The sequence below is a fragment of the Aspergillus pseudonomiae genome (genome assembly GCF_009193645.1).
Source record: "Aspergillus pseudonomiae strain CBS 119388 unplaced genomic scaffold BDV37scaffold_6, whole genome shotgun sequence".
Lineage (NCBI taxonomy): Eukaryota > Fungi > Ascomycota > Eurotiomycetes > Eurotiales > Aspergillaceae > Aspergillus > Aspergillus pseudonomiae.
In genome coordinates this window covers 296210-313161 of record NW_022475998.1, presented here as the reverse complement: position 1 = coordinate 313161, position 16952 = coordinate 296210, and the positions used below count along the sequence as shown (strand labels likewise).

At 49.9% G+C, this 16952-nt stretch overlaps 6 protein-coding genes across 6 annotated transcripts; 3 read left to right on the top strand and 3 right to left on the bottom strand.

Moving 5' to 3' along the window:
* Window positions 1-83: 83 nt before the first annotated feature.
* BDV37DRAFT_173413 (uncharacterized protein) lies at window positions 84-1755 on the bottom strand. Its single transcript, XM_032079371.1, has one exon. It carries the CDS (start codon window positions 1427-1429, stop codon window positions 95-97), a length of 1335 nt encoding a protein of 444 aa, XP_031945776.1. The 5' UTR covers window positions 1430-1755; the 3' UTR covers window positions 84-94.
* A 325-nt stretch (window positions 1756-2080) lies between these two features.
* BDV37DRAFT_268470 (major facilitator superfamily domain-containing protein) lies at window positions 2081-3756 on the top strand (the record flags this gene model as incomplete). Its single annotated transcript, XM_032084193.1, has 4 exons — window positions 2081-2221; window positions 2285-2490; window positions 2561-3323; window positions 3388-3756. The coding sequence occupies 4 exons, from the start codon at window positions 2081-2083 to the stop codon at window positions 3754-3756; spliced, it is 1479 nt and encodes a 492-aa protein (XP_031945775.1).
* Window positions 3757-4239: 483 nt separating this feature from the next.
* On the top strand, window positions 4240-4709 carry BDV37DRAFT_278939 (VOC family protein; the record flags this gene model as incomplete). The annotated part of the gene is made up of 2 exons (XM_032086200.1): window positions 4240-4477; window positions 4546-4709. The coding sequence occupies 2 exons, from the start codon at window positions 4240-4242 to the stop codon at window positions 4707-4709; spliced, it is 402 nt and encodes a 133-aa protein (XP_031945774.1).
* Window positions 4710-5117: 408 nt separating this feature from the next.
* On the bottom strand, window positions 5118-9126 carry BDV37DRAFT_268469 (HET domain-containing protein; the record flags this gene model as incomplete). The annotated part of the gene is made up of 4 exons (XM_032084192.1): window positions 5118-7309; window positions 7691-7694; window positions 8389-8708; window positions 8880-9126. 4 exons carry the CDS (start codon window positions 9124-9126, stop codon window positions 5118-5120), a joined length of 2763 nt encoding a protein of 920 aa, XP_031945773.1.
* Window positions 9127-10979: 1853 nt separating this feature from the next.
* Window positions 10980-12427, bottom strand: fleA (fucose-specific lectin FleA). Its single transcript, XM_032089998.1, has 5 exons — window positions 12264-12427; window positions 12036-12214; window positions 11772-11985; window positions 11613-11715; window positions 10980-11551 (listed from the first exon to the last, which is right to left on the bottom strand). The coding sequence occupies exons 1-5, from the start codon at window positions 12295-12297 to the stop codon at window positions 11146-11148; spliced, it is 936 nt and encodes a 311-aa protein (XP_031945772.1). The 5' UTR covers window positions 12298-12427; the 3' UTR covers window positions 10980-11145.
* A 2985-nt stretch (window positions 12428-15412) lies between these two features.
* On the top strand, window positions 15413-16755 carry BDV37DRAFT_268467 (uncharacterized protein; the record flags this gene model as incomplete). The annotated part of the gene is made up of 3 exons (XM_032084191.1): window positions 15413-15436; window positions 15513-15748; window positions 15810-16755. The coding sequence occupies 3 exons, from the start codon at window positions 15413-15415 to the stop codon at window positions 16753-16755; spliced, it is 1206 nt and encodes a 401-aa protein (XP_031945771.1).
* Window positions 16756-16952: the final 197 nt, after the last annotated feature.

The following is a 16952-nucleotide window of genomic DNA, read 5'->3' as shown; positions in this document are numbered from 1 at the left end:
TATATGGACGCATAGATGCCGGTATCCCCTCATAATTCATTGGTATATATACAACTTAGGTTCATCGTCTCTAGAACTTCTCCCTTTAGTCCAGTTATAGCCTCACTGGAGTTGCTCCGTCCTCGGGGAGCGCAGCCCACCGGCTCTTATAAACACGCCCCGCTTTCATGACAACTAGGACATGCTCCTCGGGCTTGTCAAAGATGGTTACGTTCTCCAAGGGGTTCTTGCTCAGTACCAGCAAGTCGGCCTCAAAGCCCTCTTTGATCTGGCCGAGACTGTCGTCGCAACTCATCATCCTCGCCGGATTGATAGTCGCACTGCGCAGAACCTCAAGAGGCGAGAGTACCTGCGAACGTAGCTGGAATTCTTGCGTTTGAGCAGCACCCAACGGGCCCAGGAGATCCGACCCATAACACATCGTAACGCCGGCATCCGATGCGATCTTGAGAGCCCCCAAGCCGGACTCCAGCACCTGGGCATTCTTCGTCTGAGACTCCGGGGGCAGGTAGCCCTTCCAACGCTCACTGGCCATCTGGGCATATGCGATGAGCGTGGGGGTCAGGTAGACACCCTTTTCCGCCATCAGTTTCGCAGTGGGTTCATCGACAAAGTTCCCATGTTCGATGCCCCGGACACCGTTATCAATGCAGTGCCGGATGGCCTTGACCGTGTATGCATGGGCAGTCACAAAGGTACCAGCATTGGCTGCACACTCTACCATGGCTTGGATCTCGGCATCCGTGAATTGAAGGTGCTCCAGCTTATCGGTGGGGGATGCAACACCGCCCGAGCCCATGATCTTGATGAAATCTGCTCCACAGCGGATTTCCTCGCGAACAGCCACCATACACTCGGACACCCCGTTGCACATGCGGCCGAGCGAGTTTTGGCTGTGGACTCCGCCGCAGCACCCACCGTGCTCATGCGAGCTTCGTAAATCGCCGTGTCCCCCGAATTGCGACAGAGCATGGCCAGACAGGAAGATACGGGGACCGGGAAAGACACCATCCTCGATGGCCTCTTTCAGGGCGAGTTGGGCCCCACCACAGTCGCGAATGCTGGTAAAGCCACGATGCAGCATCTGAGCGGCCGAATAAGGCTGGCGCAGCAGGTGTACATCGTTGGGATTCCCAAAGGCTTTGCTCAGGTCGGTGAAGCCTGGGACGGCGCACAAGTGAACGTGAGCATCAAATAATCCAGGGCAGACATAGCGACCCTGGCAGTCAATTACAGGCAGGTCGGTCGGTGGAAGCTCCCCTTGTGAGATTGACTGAATCTTTCCCTGCCTGATCACCAGTGATGAATTCTCCAGGATTGTGCCAGCTTCAACGTCGACAATATTCGCGTTGGTGAAAATATAACTCTGCGGTGCTGGCTGCAACCAGGGCTTGATGTCAGCGCCTGGGACTTGGGTTGTCTGTGTCATGCTTGCGAGCTTCGTGGAGGCAAGAAAGAATGTGGCGAAGAGGAATGCAAGAAGGAGTCTCGCATGCAGGATTCATGTTATAAGTGGTACCCCCATCAGTCGAAGCTTCTGCAAGCCCCACTACTTTCGCATAACTACCCCTCTTAAGATAACGAATCGAGTGTTGTCGGGATCCTGGCCTGACCGGGGTCAGATTGCCGACCTCCACCCCGACGGTCCGATGTGCATCTCCATCGGCGCTATGAAGCAACTTTCAAACTGTGGGGAGATAAGGCAAATAACACGCCTTGCACGTGGAAGATTGTACTTATGACCCCCCAATATTTAACCTTTTTTTATCTCAAGCAGGTGCTATCTTGACTAGTGTTGGTTTGACTAGTATTAATGTTGTTTTCGGATATCTGTCCTGGTGGGGATCATCGGATCGCTGTACAGCAGCTATCGCGCTTCTTATCTTCCCCCACAAATGATAAGGCATTGTGGATCCGGGGAAATGAATCAAATGATTCATGCATTCTGCACGCTGCTTGACCGGAGCATATAATAATGGATCTGCCTACTCCAGTATCGCTGGACAGTCAATCCCTCTCCACCCTACGACAGCACCAGCAACAATATTAACCGCTCGACACGGTGCTCATTTATCTACCCATGGACATTCCGAAGGCCCCTTGTGCGGACATTAAAGATGAGGAACGACGAGTCGGTGAGGTAGTTAATATAACTGCAACCTGCAGTCCTGAGGAGGAGAAAGCAGTGCTGCGGAAAATTGACATGGTCATTTTACCTTTTGTAAGTAACCCATCCCCGTCCACTTGGTCTGGTGTTCAATAACTAACAGTCCTGAGTTTTAAGCTCTGCTTCGTTTTTTTCCTACAGTACCTGGACAAGCAGAGTCTCAGCTATGCCGGGGTATTCGGCCTCATGGAGGACCTGAACCTGACGAACGCGCAATATTCCTGGTGCAGTTCGATCTTCTATGTGGGACAGCTGGTTTCCGAATATCCCTTCATTTACCTTATGAGCCGACTACCTCTGACAAAATTTGTTGGAGTCACGGTGTATGTTGTGCTCCACTAGTTTTGCTTCCTCTGATCTTCTCCCAGCCGCTGACCTGTCGCTGAATGGTAGGATTGTTTGGGGTGGGATGTGTATGTGTCTTGCCGCACCGAAGACCTACAGCGGATTTGCCGCCGTTAGATTTCTTCTCGGCTTCAGTGAAGGCGCAGTCTCGCCAGCCTTTGTCACCATTACATCGATCTGGTACCGTCAAAAGGAGCATACGACCCGCACTGCTCTCTGGATCTCCATGAATGGCATGGCCCAGGTTATCGGCTGCCTGTTAATGTACGGCATCGGCAAAAACGCAGCCCTAGCCATTGCACCCTGGCGCGTTCTGTTCTTGATATGCGGAGCCATGACCATGGCTGCAGGAGTCTGCTTTTTACTGCTCATGCCGAGCGGACCCAACGACGCGTGGTTTCTCAACGCCCGTGAAAAAGAAGTTCTTCGGCAACGCATGGCGCATGACCATGAAGGTGGCGATAAAACGTCGTTTTCCATCCTACAACTCAAAGAGACACTCATAGACCCGAAAGCGTGGTTGGTCTTCTGGTTCGGAGTGCTGGTAACGATGCAGTCTCCCGTATTGACCTTTGCGTCCCTTGTCATCGAATCGCTTGGCTACAGCAAGTTGGACACAATGCTGTACACAGCGCCCTCGGGTGCCGTCCAAATGGCCTTATTATGGATCGGCGTCGCGCTGGCCTCTATCCTCCCTCGCCAGCGGACACTCGTTGCGCTGATGCTCATCATCCCACCCCTTGTCGGCACGGTCTTTCTGCTGAAGCTCGACTTGAGTGCGGAATGGGGCATGATCGCCATGTCTTGGTTGGTGAGTTGATTCCTTGACCTTGTGAGCCGGGAATATGGTTTCATGCTAACCCTACCCTCGACAGTCCTCTTGTATAACGGCTTCCATGTCTATTCTTCTCTCCCTTTCTGCTTCCAATGTGAAGGGCAACACAAAACGTGCCATCGTCAATACCATGTTCTTCATTGGCTATTGCGCGGGATGCATTGGATCTCCGCAGTTGTGGACCAATCGACCTCGCTATACCGAGGGTGTCATCACATCTATCGTTACGTGGTGTCTGCTGTTCGTCGCGGTGATTATCTACCGCTTGCTGTGTATGCAGGATAACAAGAAACGAGAGGCAAATGCGTGTACCGACATTGACCCGAGCGGAGGAGATAGGCTGGAGAATGGGCTACAAGCAGCCGATGTGACGGATAAGACCGATCTGTCTTTCCGATATGCCTTATAGACCCTGTCCTAGATCAGTATGTTATTCAATTAGACCTAAGAGAGATGAGGTTTCTTTAGCTACTTAATAATTCAAGATTATCTGGAAAAAGGACGGGCTTGACACCTAATATAGCGCCATCATGACACTCATGCAGCGCCTTCTCGATTAAGTATCGGGTCTAATAGTGGTGTTCTTAGGGAGTGTATGAGAATTCTCAACATATATAACAGTCTTTACTATTAGTATGCTGGCTACTGCGGAACAACGAATAAACCCTGGGAGGTATATGGAGGGTATTATAGGATCTAGGCCAGGGAAACCAGAGCCAGGCTGACGTCACGCAAAGACAGCTCACACTCGACCAGGGACCGCTTAGAGTTACCCAGTACAGTTTAGTTGCTTACATTTAAATCTCATTCCCATCGAAATAACGCGTTGCCCCGCGAGCTTCGTTTCCCGCAACATCGTCCTCCGCACGCTCTGCACTATTGACATATCACAATGGCGATCGATCACACTAGTCTTTGTGTACCCGAAGACAAATTCCAAGAATGTCTCAAATTCTACCTCGAAGCTCTCAAGCCACTTGGCTATGAAATTCGGCAGCAATACGGCGAGTTCGTCGTTGGGCTGGGATCGGTAGATGAAGATTTGGAGGATTACAAACGTGCCGACTTCTGGATCTTTGGAACAAAGACTGTCCCTGAGCGTCCTATTCATATCGCATTCACTTGCCACAGTATGCATACTCTATTTTCTTGAAACGGTTGGCTATATAGAGAATTTGGACTTACAATCCCTGGCCAGGTTATGCTACCGTTGACGCTTTCCATGCCGCCGCAGTGAATGCTGGTGGCAAGGACAATGGCCGTCCCGGCTTGCGAACATTCTACCATCCCAAGTACTACGCCGCTTTTGTGCTTGATCCTGCTGGAAACAACATCGAGGCTGTTGATCATGATCATCATTGAACATGGGAATGCGCTGTAACGAGAAGGGGGGTTGGTTGTCGTCTGCGAGTCCACACCCTGTTTATACACCAGCCCTGCTATGACCACCGAGCGCATACGATTGCTTGTTAACTGTGCCTTTGCTTAGGACTGATCTTTAGGCTGTTTTCAGTTAGTTCTAATAGTATCCTTGAAAGGCCTTGATGTATACCCCCCTCGTACTGCATCCATATCAAGTTCTTTCACACAAGGCTGTCTACTCAGCATATGACAAGTTTTTGTCCGTAGTACATTGGACATCGCATGCATCTATCCTCTCTGTTATTCCGTTCGAGCTGAAGGATCGCTAACCAAATATAACAACCTTTGACTCTACTTCCGACCGCATCTTCAGTCGCCATATCCTCAGACTTAATCCAGAAAACCATTCTACGCTAACACAATCAGCCTCCACTCCCGGTCCCTTAAAGAAGTCCAGTCCCGAATTGCAATCCATGCAAACCCCTCCCGGGTGGCTATGACACCCTTTGAATCCCAAGAGATGAGCATGACGCCGATAGCTCCGTTGTCAATGTGGCCAGCATCCCAGCTGCCCCTGTTCTGGGCGACGGCAACAAGCTCGACAGTATCGCCTGGCTTTAGCGATGGTGCGACGTGGGACCAGGATACCTGGATGAGGCTGTCGGACCCTTGAGACAGGGTGACTTCCCAGGTCGAGGAATCGGGGTCTGCGGACATTGCCTCATCGGGTGAATGGCGGCTTGCCACGGTGAGACGAGCAGATGCGGTCCAGAAGCAAAGAAGTGATGAGAGGCTTACCGATAGATCGGCAGGGAGGTCTTTCATCGAGACATCGTGGGGTCTAGACGAGCGATCTGGAAGCGTGGAGCCTTCAACGAGAAGATCAACCTCGCTGTTGAACTTTGCATTCTGCCTCATTTCCATCGTTGCTTTTCCATCATTGGAGACACGATAGAACCGCAGTCCCAGAGCCTCCATGGTCAGGTTTTGATTGGCCAGCTTAGTCTGGCCATCGCTGGTCCAACCAACCCACGACCAGCTGGGAAACTGGCTCTCGTGCTGGGACAGAGTCTGGACGCCTCGTCTCCTTCTTAATGCATGGCTCCGATGGCCCCATGCAAGGGCCGATTCGAGAAACGCGGTCGGCATACCCCAGAAGAACGTCTCGCCGATGGACCGTTCCAAAGCACCGATGATGCCAAGGAACGCGTTCAATCCATCGCTGTCGAATGATAATGCCCGACCGGAGTAATCTTCCAGGAGGACCCGGTAGAAATGGTCAAAGGTAACAATGTCAGAGTTCCACGAGAGGTTCAGCTCGCCTGCACAGAGGCTTGTGCGGTGCGGGTCTGGAGAGATGTTTGGGATTTCCCGAAAGCTGTCCTCGCACCAGAAGGCCTCTTCACATTCCCAGAAGACTTGCTCGGCTGTGAAAACAAGGGACCGCGAAGCCAGGAACCTCTCTTGTAAAGTCCAGGCTCGCGTGTCCCAGACAGTTTCCCCTAGATATCCCGCGGCACGGCTTGTGCGAAGATCGACCTTGACGCCGAGCGAGGGGTCGAGAGATTGCACCAAGGTAACGTCCCGAATTTTAAAGGGCTCTGGCTCCTGACGTCGTGAGCCAGGTTTGACTCCGGGGAGAGGCGTGTTGGCATCAGTGCAGGTCGAGGAGATGATAACGACTGTCGCTAACGTGTAGATTGAATCCATTCGTGAGATGAATTTGGCCTTGTCTTGGTCGTCGTCCTGTACTATGCAAAGACTGTCGACCCAGAGATACCGCTCCCCGAGTCCCTTGGTAACCTGCAAAGCATCCTCGGTAATATTAGGAAGAATGTCTGGTGAAAGAGCGCCTGGCTGTGAGAAAGTCTGGATATTCTCCTTCAGGAGACGCAGCGTCTTCGCCTTTCCCCAGACATAGCTTAGACAGACCCACTGGTCATTTTCCTCGGCGAAGGTCAAGCACCTGCGCTCAACGTCGATGACCCGCGGTCGGATATTCGGGGTCCCTTTGAAGATTTGAGAACACTTGGCCCCGTGTATCTCCTGACACATCTCTTTCCATCGCTTGAAGAGCGCCATATCCGCTACGATAGGCCTTTGGCGTCCGGAGTATGGTTGTATCTTGGGAGAGATAGCACCCTCCAGATGGAAATGCTGACTTGTATCACCCGCTGATCCTTCATATCTCTGCAGAAAGAAGGTCAAGTGTTGCGATTGCGCGGGCTCATTGTCAGTACCAAGCCGTGGAATAGAGCAGCTGACTCTGATCCGATCTGAATGTGCCTTCTTATCGACAAGGCCGTCTTCCGCTGGACTCACAGCATGCCAATCCGTTTCCAGAGACACCACTACGTGGGTCCTGGAGATGTCAAGGTCATTTGTCCGATCCCCTGGATTCGCTGCAAACCAATCCGTGATGATACCGACGAGCCTCCTGCAGAAAGCACAGTTCTTTGAGCTACTCAACAGAGTAGGAAACTCCCTTTGGAAGAAGTAATTGTTACTCGCATATTCAGCAGAATCGTGGAAGCCAACGTATTCGAAATCGATGTGACGACATATAAAGCACAAGTCATTGGTGGGCGAACTGTGACCTACTTATTGACTTGGATAAGAGGGCTGTCGTGCACACAATCAAGCCAGGAAAGGGTCGCTTACTATGTATATCAGAGCTCGTGCTCAGTCTATCATCTTCAGATACTGATAGCACGAAAGATCTCGAGGATATCGAGGGCGCGGCTATCGAAGACATGGCTATATTACTCTCACTCAAGGACGAGAACCAAAGACATCCTCTGGCACTGAGGGGTTTTCTGCAACAATTTAGCTACTAATAAGGTCAGTGTTAAGTGGTACTTGACGCCTCTCCATTGGTTGTGGGGATGTGGATAGGCGTCAGCACTAAAACACCGGTCCACAGTGCCATTCGATGCCATTGGGGAGATGGACGTATTCTCGTGTCTCGTGGTCTAGACTACGGTGCTAAGGACACGACGGCTTGGCTTCCTCGTTCCAAGTCACTAGCCAATGACGGCTTCGGGTATTATGAGAAGATAAAAAGTGACAGTTCGACGTAAGTTTATCTGGTTAGTGTGTTGACGCAATTATTCGATTAGAAAAGATAATATAACAAACCACCCAAGGCTACTACAGTAATTATACAAAACAAGGAGCCGGAGGGTATCATGGACAATTCAATGCAAGGTGCAATTTTGGAGGCGCGACCCGATACAAATGTAGAGACAGTTGGCGCTATATCATGACATGGCGTAGAGCGTAAGTATGTACTGGGCACAGCCCGAAAGGGTACTTCAGTTCAGTGTAGATAATGTATGACTCTCAGGATTGTCCGTGAGCTCGCTGATAGAGACCAGTGAGGGCACAGGGCAGATTACCGACGTCGTCTCCACGGGGATCGCCTTCTGCCGCGGCTGGAACTCGCTTCAGCATCAGGACGCTCTGGGCTGCTGTACAGAAGACGGTCACTAGAGAGTGTGCGCGGCGGAGTCGGGATCGGCCCGGCAACAGTGATAAAGTCACCGGAAGATTTGTCGTTGGTAGACTGATCGGTAGCGAAAGGGTGGTCTGGGTCACTGGTGTGAAAGGAATAATCCTCATGGGGGAGGCGCAAAGACGAGACCTGGTTGAGATGCAGCGGGCTCTGAACCAAATTTACTAATTTGTTCAGAACGGCGAATTCCATTTTCAGCTTGATACTTGCTGCCATAGACCCATAGCCCTGTTTAACTGCATCATGATCTGTATGATCCAATATCATAAGGGCGGCAGCCGAGGCCAGCACAAAAATGTTGACGACGATCAATTCGCGTACCACTCGGCGGCCCTCCTGGCCTTTGGCGTCCAGAATAGGTTTGAGGTTTCGGAAGGCAGCCCAGAGATAAACGCCTGATATGAACAGTTCGCGTGCGCACGAGCAGAGTATAACCAAGTGTTCGTAATTGCGGGTGAAGGATTCAAACGCGGGTTTTGTCGAAACTCCCGTAAACCCATTGACGAGGTTCATAATACAGAGAGGAAGATGTAGGGTACAGGTTGTGAAGATGATGAGGAGCAGGACATATTGTGGAGTCCTGTCCATGGTAACAAGGTGAAGACGGGCGTAGAGAACCATAACGCTGCCAGTGACCATGGTGAGGAACCCTAAACTGTAGGCGATAAGTACCAAGGCTGGAGGCCCCATGTTCGCTAACGAAAGGATCAAAGCTGTGGCGAATACGATGGTGCCCCATGCGGTCACTAAGAGGCTCCAGAAGTAAAGGCCGCGGTAGTGTCTGAAAAAGCTGAAGATCCAGTAGAACAGCTCCACGGAATTGTAGGCGGCGACAGCCAGGAGGGGAATGGCAGCCAGAGTGGTTTCGCGGTCAAGGACCGGAGGCTCTGTCACCACAGACATTCTAACTCGGCGCGTCAGGCATTGGGATCAGTGAGCTATCTCAGGTCTCATTAACGCAGCACGGAAGCAGTGAGGCAGTGAGGCAGTAATCAGATCAAAATAGAGTGCAGGAATGTAGGTATAAGAATGATAGATACGCCCACAATAAAGGGCATGGCAAAGAGGCTCTGATCGTCAAAGTCAAAGTGGTACTGAGCCAATTTAGGGCCAGACCCCGCGGACCTTCAGGCCTCAGCTGCATGACGATCGGAGACCATTGCAATTGTTTGACTCCATATGGCAACGCGGTCTGAGTCTATTTACCATGGTGCCCTGTGGCCTGTACCTCTCAGGACATTCCGTGCCCCGTTCTCTCACCGAAAAAGGTATCCCGAGCGAAGCGCCAGTAAATTAGTACTATTCTGCGAGCAGCTCTGAACTCAAGCCAGGCGGCCTAATCTATTAAAAAATCGGTGCAGAGGCAAAAGTACAGTCCCCGAACGCCTTCAGACGCTAAGTCGGAGAGTCAGCCGTTTATGTACTACATTACACAACTCTAGTTGATATGCATCATATTCCAAATAGCTTACAGGTAGATGACAAATGCTTAAAGGGATGAGAATGTAGCGCCAATGCACGCAGGAGTCAGGACTAATCCAACAGCTTTTATTACCCCAAACGAATCCTGCACACATGTGTTGGGTTGATTGGAGGTTCCTCAGATGGTCATCCTGGCTGGAACAAGCTCACAGATAGATTATGCAGGGTTCACCCCTTCCTCCTCTCTCGATAGAATCCCCACTGGGTCTGGGCCGCCAATAAGCCTGGGCGAGCAACATCGACAATAAAGAAAATGGAGCTAGTGTAGGTTCGAGAAGGTCAGATAGGTCAGATTTTGGCTTTTAGCCGTTGGCTCGGTGGCGTTTCGTAGTCCCCGACGGTGTGACGGAAGCAGCATCCGCCATTGATCCTCATCGCTGATCGAACAAAGACAAGTGGAACTTGAGTTTGACAGCTTGACTATCGGGTTCCTTCGGACTCGAGATAGGGTCGATTTGGTCACCGAGGATCTTCCAAGCTCAAAAACAAGACATATGCAGGTGAGCTGATTGTGGTTCTATGACGGACAGCGCGGAGATGCTGCCTGCTGATCCCTTTCCTTCTATGCCCCTTTCAGTCCTTAGCTGTATTACACCCCATGGGCCATACCAAGATAAGTAGGAGACTCTCCCGAGGTCAGAACCCGCTGTGGAGCTGGTCTTGCTCGTGCTCATCAGTTGGCTGCCCGGCGAGATCCGCTTCTTCTGTATCCACTACCTCATTGTCTACTCCGTAGCGAGTTCCATATTTGATACTCCGTATCTTGGCCATTTCTCGTTAAGATTGCACTGTGCGAGGAATGGTGCAATCCCAGCAGAATGGCTCAGCTACCCCTGAGATGATCTGTGTGGCAAAGAGGAAAACTTTTGGTTGGCCCGCAATACTCTGTCCGCAGCGGCCACTGACATTGGCTATTTATCCTCTACAATCCAGCGTCGCACTATATGGGACGGTGAAGACTTTTCATCCCCATCCGGAACGCGTACGTGGTCTTCTCATGGAACGTGGGTGTTGAGGTTCTGGGCCCATTAGCCGACAAGAAATCCTACTTCTCATGACGCACTCTCTGTGTCTGGCCTTTCTATAGAACTTGCAAAGAGGTGGATCCTGCAATTATTGGAGTAAGGCTTCTTGCTACATGTCTCTCCACCTAACCGCTACTGAAGACGTCTCGAGACTAGGCTAATTCGAGGTATATTTCGTGGAAACATAGATGACGTCAGACGGGTACAATTTGACTACTAACATTTCTTTAATGACGATATATCACGCCGCCCGTCAGATCCAGCAACAGCATAGACTGTTAGAATAACAGTGTTTCGTTGTAGTTACGGAGTGGCTGGTATGTACACGCAGGTTCGTTGGCCATTTGTATTCTTGAACCGAGCACTTGGTCTGCTGTAGGCAGAGCTGTATATGGCCAACGCGCGTAACGAAACTCTACTCAGCCGGAGGGAGAGCCCGGCGGCCCAGCTGTGATCCGTGTGCTGTGCCCCATGTCCACTCGCTAATAGCACTGACATAGGTGCCATTTTGAAAGTACAAACGCAGCTCTGGCCCTTCCCAGCTGATGATCGCGACTTCCGAGCCTTGAATGACTGGTGTAATGGTTCCCTTGTTGTGATACCCTTTGCCGTGATCCCAACACACTTGCCAGATGGTGTTGTCAAAGTTGACAAAATAGATCCGCATATGGATACTACTTTTGCCGGGGTTAAAGTTCGTGGCCGCGATTGCACAGCGAGGAGGTGCCTTGTCAAAGATGGTGGTCAGTTCCTTGTACCATCCGGTATGAGGGTCATATGCGCGCTGGATAAGCTTCAAATCGTCGGTTTGGAACCAGATTCTATGGCAGGGGAATGATTAGTGAATCTGTCACTTAGCGTAGAGGTATTGGGTGGCTGTACCTAATGCTTGGACCATCGTGATCTGTGTAGCGCCAACAAGTAACTCCGATACCAGTGCCAGGAAGCGCAACTCCAAGGTTGGTGCCTTCCTTCCAGCCGTCCCCTACAGCAGATGTTAAGAAATCATCACCGATATTGAGTAGTCTGGAGTTTTGTTACCATTCCACATATACTCTTGGATCGTATTATCAATCTTCTGGGCATAGACCCGCAACTGCAGAGCATCCGTTCCTGCCAGAAAGATGGCTCCGATTCGAGAGTAAGCGGCAACCGTGAACTTGGCACCAGCCAGCCCACCATTGTACCATCCGCTGCCGCTATCATAGGCAGCTTCCTGGAGGATATTTTCTTCGGTAAGACTGTAAACACGAATCTCGGAGGTCGTTAGCTAGCAGAGTATCCTAAATATAACTCTTGACCTACGTGGTTCAGCTCCTTGGATGTCGCAGCCAGTGGGGTACCAAGCTTTGCCTTAGCGATTACATTCTTTGCTGTACCATTGGCCCATCCACTCTCATAGAGGCTCTCGCGAATACTACCGTGAGAGTCCTGAAAGTAGACACGGAGATGGTTAGTAGAGTTAACCGCAGCGATTCCAGTACCTGTCTCTCTGTTAACATCAAGGATACAGTATCTCTTGTCCTTACTTACGGAAAAGAACTTCTTGGGCACCAGGAGTAGACATTGCCGCTAATGGAAATCTCCTTGATACTTAGAACTATCTTTCTCTGAAGTCTGAGTGTCGGTGGTTAGATTTACTCTCTTCAAGGCGGATAACCGGGGCTTTTTATGTTCAACGGAGCCGGTGGATTACAGCAACTAGAGCATATTCCCGAGTCCTATTACTTTCAGTCTGGTTCTGTTCCCTAGTGTATTGGCCTTCCATCACAAGTAGTTAGCCCATACTCGTGCTGTTGTGTTTCCTCAACCCCGCAGCTAGCTCTTAGTTGCATGCGTCAAATACTCAATTGGATAAGTCTCTGCAACGCTATGCGAGTGGCTGGCTGACATGGCAACCTCTTGTCGAAGGATTAGTATTCTCATCGTTATGATCAGGCGCAGAGACCAACTGCTATAGCATATCATGCTCTAATAATTTACTTCAAAGTAAATCAAATACCATTCTCATTTGCGTGCCCCATCCTTGGTGACCGTACTCATCCAACTACTGTTACAACCGATCGCCCGTAGCCATACCTAGTGTATACTCACTTCAGCCGTTCGACGTACGCTGTTGTCTCTCGTCTCGTCGTCGAAACCTGGCTGAAAGTTCTATTCAACTTTCGTACATTTTACCTGCTATCATGCCACGTAGTGCAGCTGATCTACTCTAGCCTTATTATCGACCCACGATCGAAGAATATAGCTCACTTACGTGGCGTGGCTTACACATGCAGAGTTAGTTGCGAACATTCTCCGCTGGCAGCAACGCTATATGTGTCATATACTCCGGAATTCAGATAATCCCCAGTACGGATGAGGTTCCCCGACGGCAAATGAATTAAATTTATCTAGGGACAATTATTGCAGAATGCATTGACCAAGCTAAGCTAGGTGCTGCAGGATCGTCAATAGAACCCACGGGCCTCTTGGCGATTTCTCATGCCATTACTCAATAACCTGTTAAACAATCTAATGTAACTTAGAACTTATCTCATTCATCGAACATTCAAGGTTCAAGGAGTCTAGATTGGTCTTAGGGAGCGAGGTACCAAGCCAGCGTAGAGTAAAGTGTCGACAACCCCATGGTTGTCATAGGCTAGATGAACTTAATCCAAGACCTAGACACATGTATACTCTTACTTCACCTTTCTCCGATTCGATCCCGCTCGCATGCACCAGCTGCAGGAAAGCTCCACAGTGGTCTAATCGACTTTAGTAAGTGTACAACTCCACACTAGGATTCTCGTCTCCAAGACGCTAAGACCATCACGTACAGCAACTGAACTCCTTCTTTTCCAACCGGCAACCATCGTCTACTTGGATTTTACAGGCACACTATGCTATAGACAGCCACTGTCTCAGCTGTCAAGAAATTATACGAGAATTGGAAGTCTGGTGATCCGATAGTCCTCTCCGCATGGCTATTTACACTAAGCTCAGCTGTCTTCCGTCTTTATGCATGATGAGTTGTACACGAATGACGGCCCGTTCCGATTGCCATTATCAATTCTGATCTCACCTGCCGCTATGATCCATTATGCTATCCTGCTAATGACAAGCTATCAGCCAATAATATAGCCTCCGTGCGTCCGGAAAAATAGGCCAAAAAAAACTACTGCAGCCTGCCCCGCTTTGACCCTGGACGGAGGGCAGTGGACGTGCGTCGGCCATGTAACTGCTGTTGGCGTTGGTGGTGCTGTAAAGGCTGGCTGAGATTCTGATGGGGGTCCATAGTCTAACCGAAGAGAAGAGAAGAGAAGGAATGGAAGCCAAAAATCGTCAGAGAGGCTTCTAATTACTTGAAAGTGGGAAGTCGGTATCAACCACCAGTCAATCATGTGATCAGCTTTGCCCTGTCATCATACCGAACATTGGTTAAGTTCTAATTTATAAAGCATGTAAACTTCTTAAGACCTCAGATGAGGGACGGAATAAACGGCGAGTCGGCGGTCTATTCACATGATAACTGGGTCTGGACCATGGACGGACACTGCAGATGGTTAGACACCCATTAATGACTGGACACTAGGATCTATACACTTAAACCAACCTGGGGAAACTAGTATTTCTCTGACATCATTGCTCTTTTAGACCTTGAGGTATATTGTATGCTTATTATCTATTCCACGCAGTTTCTCGCTGTTGATCCTTGGTACCAAACCTACAGCAGCAGAAATGTTCGACAATCATAATCTGGCAGAGTGCTTTCTACTTCTCTACTTCTCTCTTTCTCTGTTTCATAGTCTTTTACATCTAGCCTCAATAGGTCAAATTGTGTCCAATTATCACTGAATACATCAATACTTTGCCTAGTTTGGCTGTGATTGGAACAAAGGTAAAGTCCATCACTTCAAACAATGAACCAACGTGATTTACCTGACGGGGAAATTCGATAATACTTTGACCACAATGATCTGCACAGTCCTCTCAGGAATTCACAGCCTCGTTCTTATGTAAAATCATATCTAAGGGCTTATACTTGATATCATATGCTCGGTAGAAAAGTCAACCACCGATTGAGGAAACAACCTGGCCAATGCAATATTAAGGATTATAATATCTCTAGAGTCTCGGGGGGTTGAATGACTATAGGCCTTGTTGGACACCTACAGTTCTGGTGATCAAGAAAAATAGATAAGTTGCACGTCCGAAATTACTTCGCAAGTTACCACTACTCTCATACAAAGGCCGTTGGAGTTCCCAAATATTTGGTATCAATAGAACCCATAGCTAGTACGCACAGAGCCGGATGTAAATCGGGGTGATATAGATAACGTTATCGTATCAGCCAATATCAGGCTACTTACCTCTAAGTTTTAAACGTCGAAAGCGCAGCCAGCTGGCATGTGTAGATGATATTTGGTATAAAAGTTGTGTGCTAAATAAAGATGGATGATCGACGGAGCACGTGGTCAGTGCGCGGCAGCTGACGTGACGTTTTTGGGGGAGCTTCAATTCAAGCAAAGATTCTCTTTCCTTTACCCTTACTTCATCGCTTGCATTCCACTTCCCCTCTTCACACCCACTATACCTTCCCTAGAGACAGATAGACTCGATTTGAAAATATCGTCGACAATGTCTTTACACTAATACTGTCCACCTCAAACGTCCCCTGAAACCAATACCTTCCAGTCGCAATGGTATCCCTGTGGCCTTTCAAAGTATGTCCGCCATGTGGCTGCCTGTTCCTCCAGTTCGCGAATAACCACTAACCAAAGAAATCATCTCTTCATTTAGGGAGAAGATAACTCCCCTGCATCCTTTGAAAGGGCGCTCGAAACCCTCTCTGGTAAAATCACCCGCGCGAACACTCGTCTCGACACTCACCGCCAAAATGCCCGCCGCTTCAAGGCTCTGTGGACGTTATACACCACATTTGCCTACCTACTCTACTCCATCATACTCGCCCTAGTGCTAGGATGGCAAAATTTTGGCGTAATCGAATATGCCGCCATTGCAGGAGGCCCTGTCGTGTACGCCAAACTACTGAATAATCCTCAAACCCCCCTTTTCAGCAATCTAATCCAGGAGCAGGATCTACGCCGTTCGCGCCGCAGGCAGCAAGTACTTCGAATACCGCATCAACAGCAACCAACGATACCTCGATGATCTCCAAAAGCAACGCGACGAAACTATTGAGAAGCTCAAGGTCGCAACAAAGTATAACTCCACCCAACAACTCCTAGAGAAGTACGGAGCTGCCCCCAAGCGGACGAAGTCGAAAAGCGGCGACGACAAGCGCAAGTCGGAATCGAAGCGCAAATCTTCAAACCCCCAGCAACAACAACCGCCCGTGCAACGGACCGGCCTTCCCCCTCCCCCGACCGCAAATATTCGCCGTCCGACTCCCGTCCAGTCTCCTGGTGCTCCCTCCCCCGATTTCCATGCGCCGCCTTCTCCGTATCCCCCTCAGCCCCAGATGCAACAACAACCGGTCGCTCCTCCCGGCGCTGCATTTGATGAGCCGGGCTTTGCACCCAACGCATTTCCGAGTGCGCCACAATATATCGAGCAGTCACACTGGTATGATCGTCTCATGGATGTCCTCCTGGGGGAGGATGAGACTCAACCGAAGAACCGGATCGTCTTGATCTGCAACTCCTGTCGGCTTGTTAACGGCCAGGCGCCTCCGGGTATTAAATCATTGGAAGAGCTCGGTCGCTGGCGGTGTGGAAGCTGTGGCTCATGGAATGGAGTCGAAAGCGAGGCGAAGAAGGTCCTTGATGACATCCGGAACGAATCACAACCGGCAGATGGAGCCTGGGAACCCGTTTCGCAGACAGATGTGGAGAACCACTCATCGGTTGGCGATGTGACCGATGAAGGTGTCATGGTAGCTACCAGTGAAGATGATCAGGTTGAGTCGCACGAGTCCGATGCCGACACAGCAGAGAAGGAACCAGAGGAGGTCGAGGAAGAGCAGCCAGAGCCCGAATCGAAGACAAGGCCAGTTCGGAGGAGTAACAGGAAGAAAGCATAAATATTGGCGTTCTGTATACATAGTTTTCCAACTTTCGGGTGGGTTTTTCTATTCTTTGTAGTGCATATTTTTACTGTGTCCGATTTATCTTGCGACGGAATTTGTTGCTTTGTTATGGGAAATTCATCTTCATTTTTATCTGTCCTGTTGAGGTTCGACTTGGGACTTGCTAAACACATGACCCTTGCAAACAAATA

What these genes read in the sequence shown, in the direction of transcription:
- BDV37DRAFT_173413 (XM_032079371.1), bottom strand. Translation starts at nt 1,429, where the DNA reads ATGACACAGACAACCCAAGTCCCAGGCGCTGACATCAAGCCCTGGTTG.
- fleA (XM_032089998.1), bottom strand. Translation starts at nt 12,297, where the DNA reads ATGTCTACTCCTGGTGCCCAAGAAGTTCTTTTCC. An exon ending in CCAAGAGTATATGTGGAATG is followed by an intron (nt 11,716 to 11,771) that starts GTAACAAAACTC and finishes CATCTGCTGTAG; the next exon opens with GGGACGGCTGGAAGGAAGGC. An exon ending in CACGATGGTCCAAGCATTAG is followed by an intron (nt 11,552 to 11,612) that starts GTACAGCCACCC and finishes CCCCTGCCATAG; the next exon opens with AATCTGGTTCCAAACCGACG.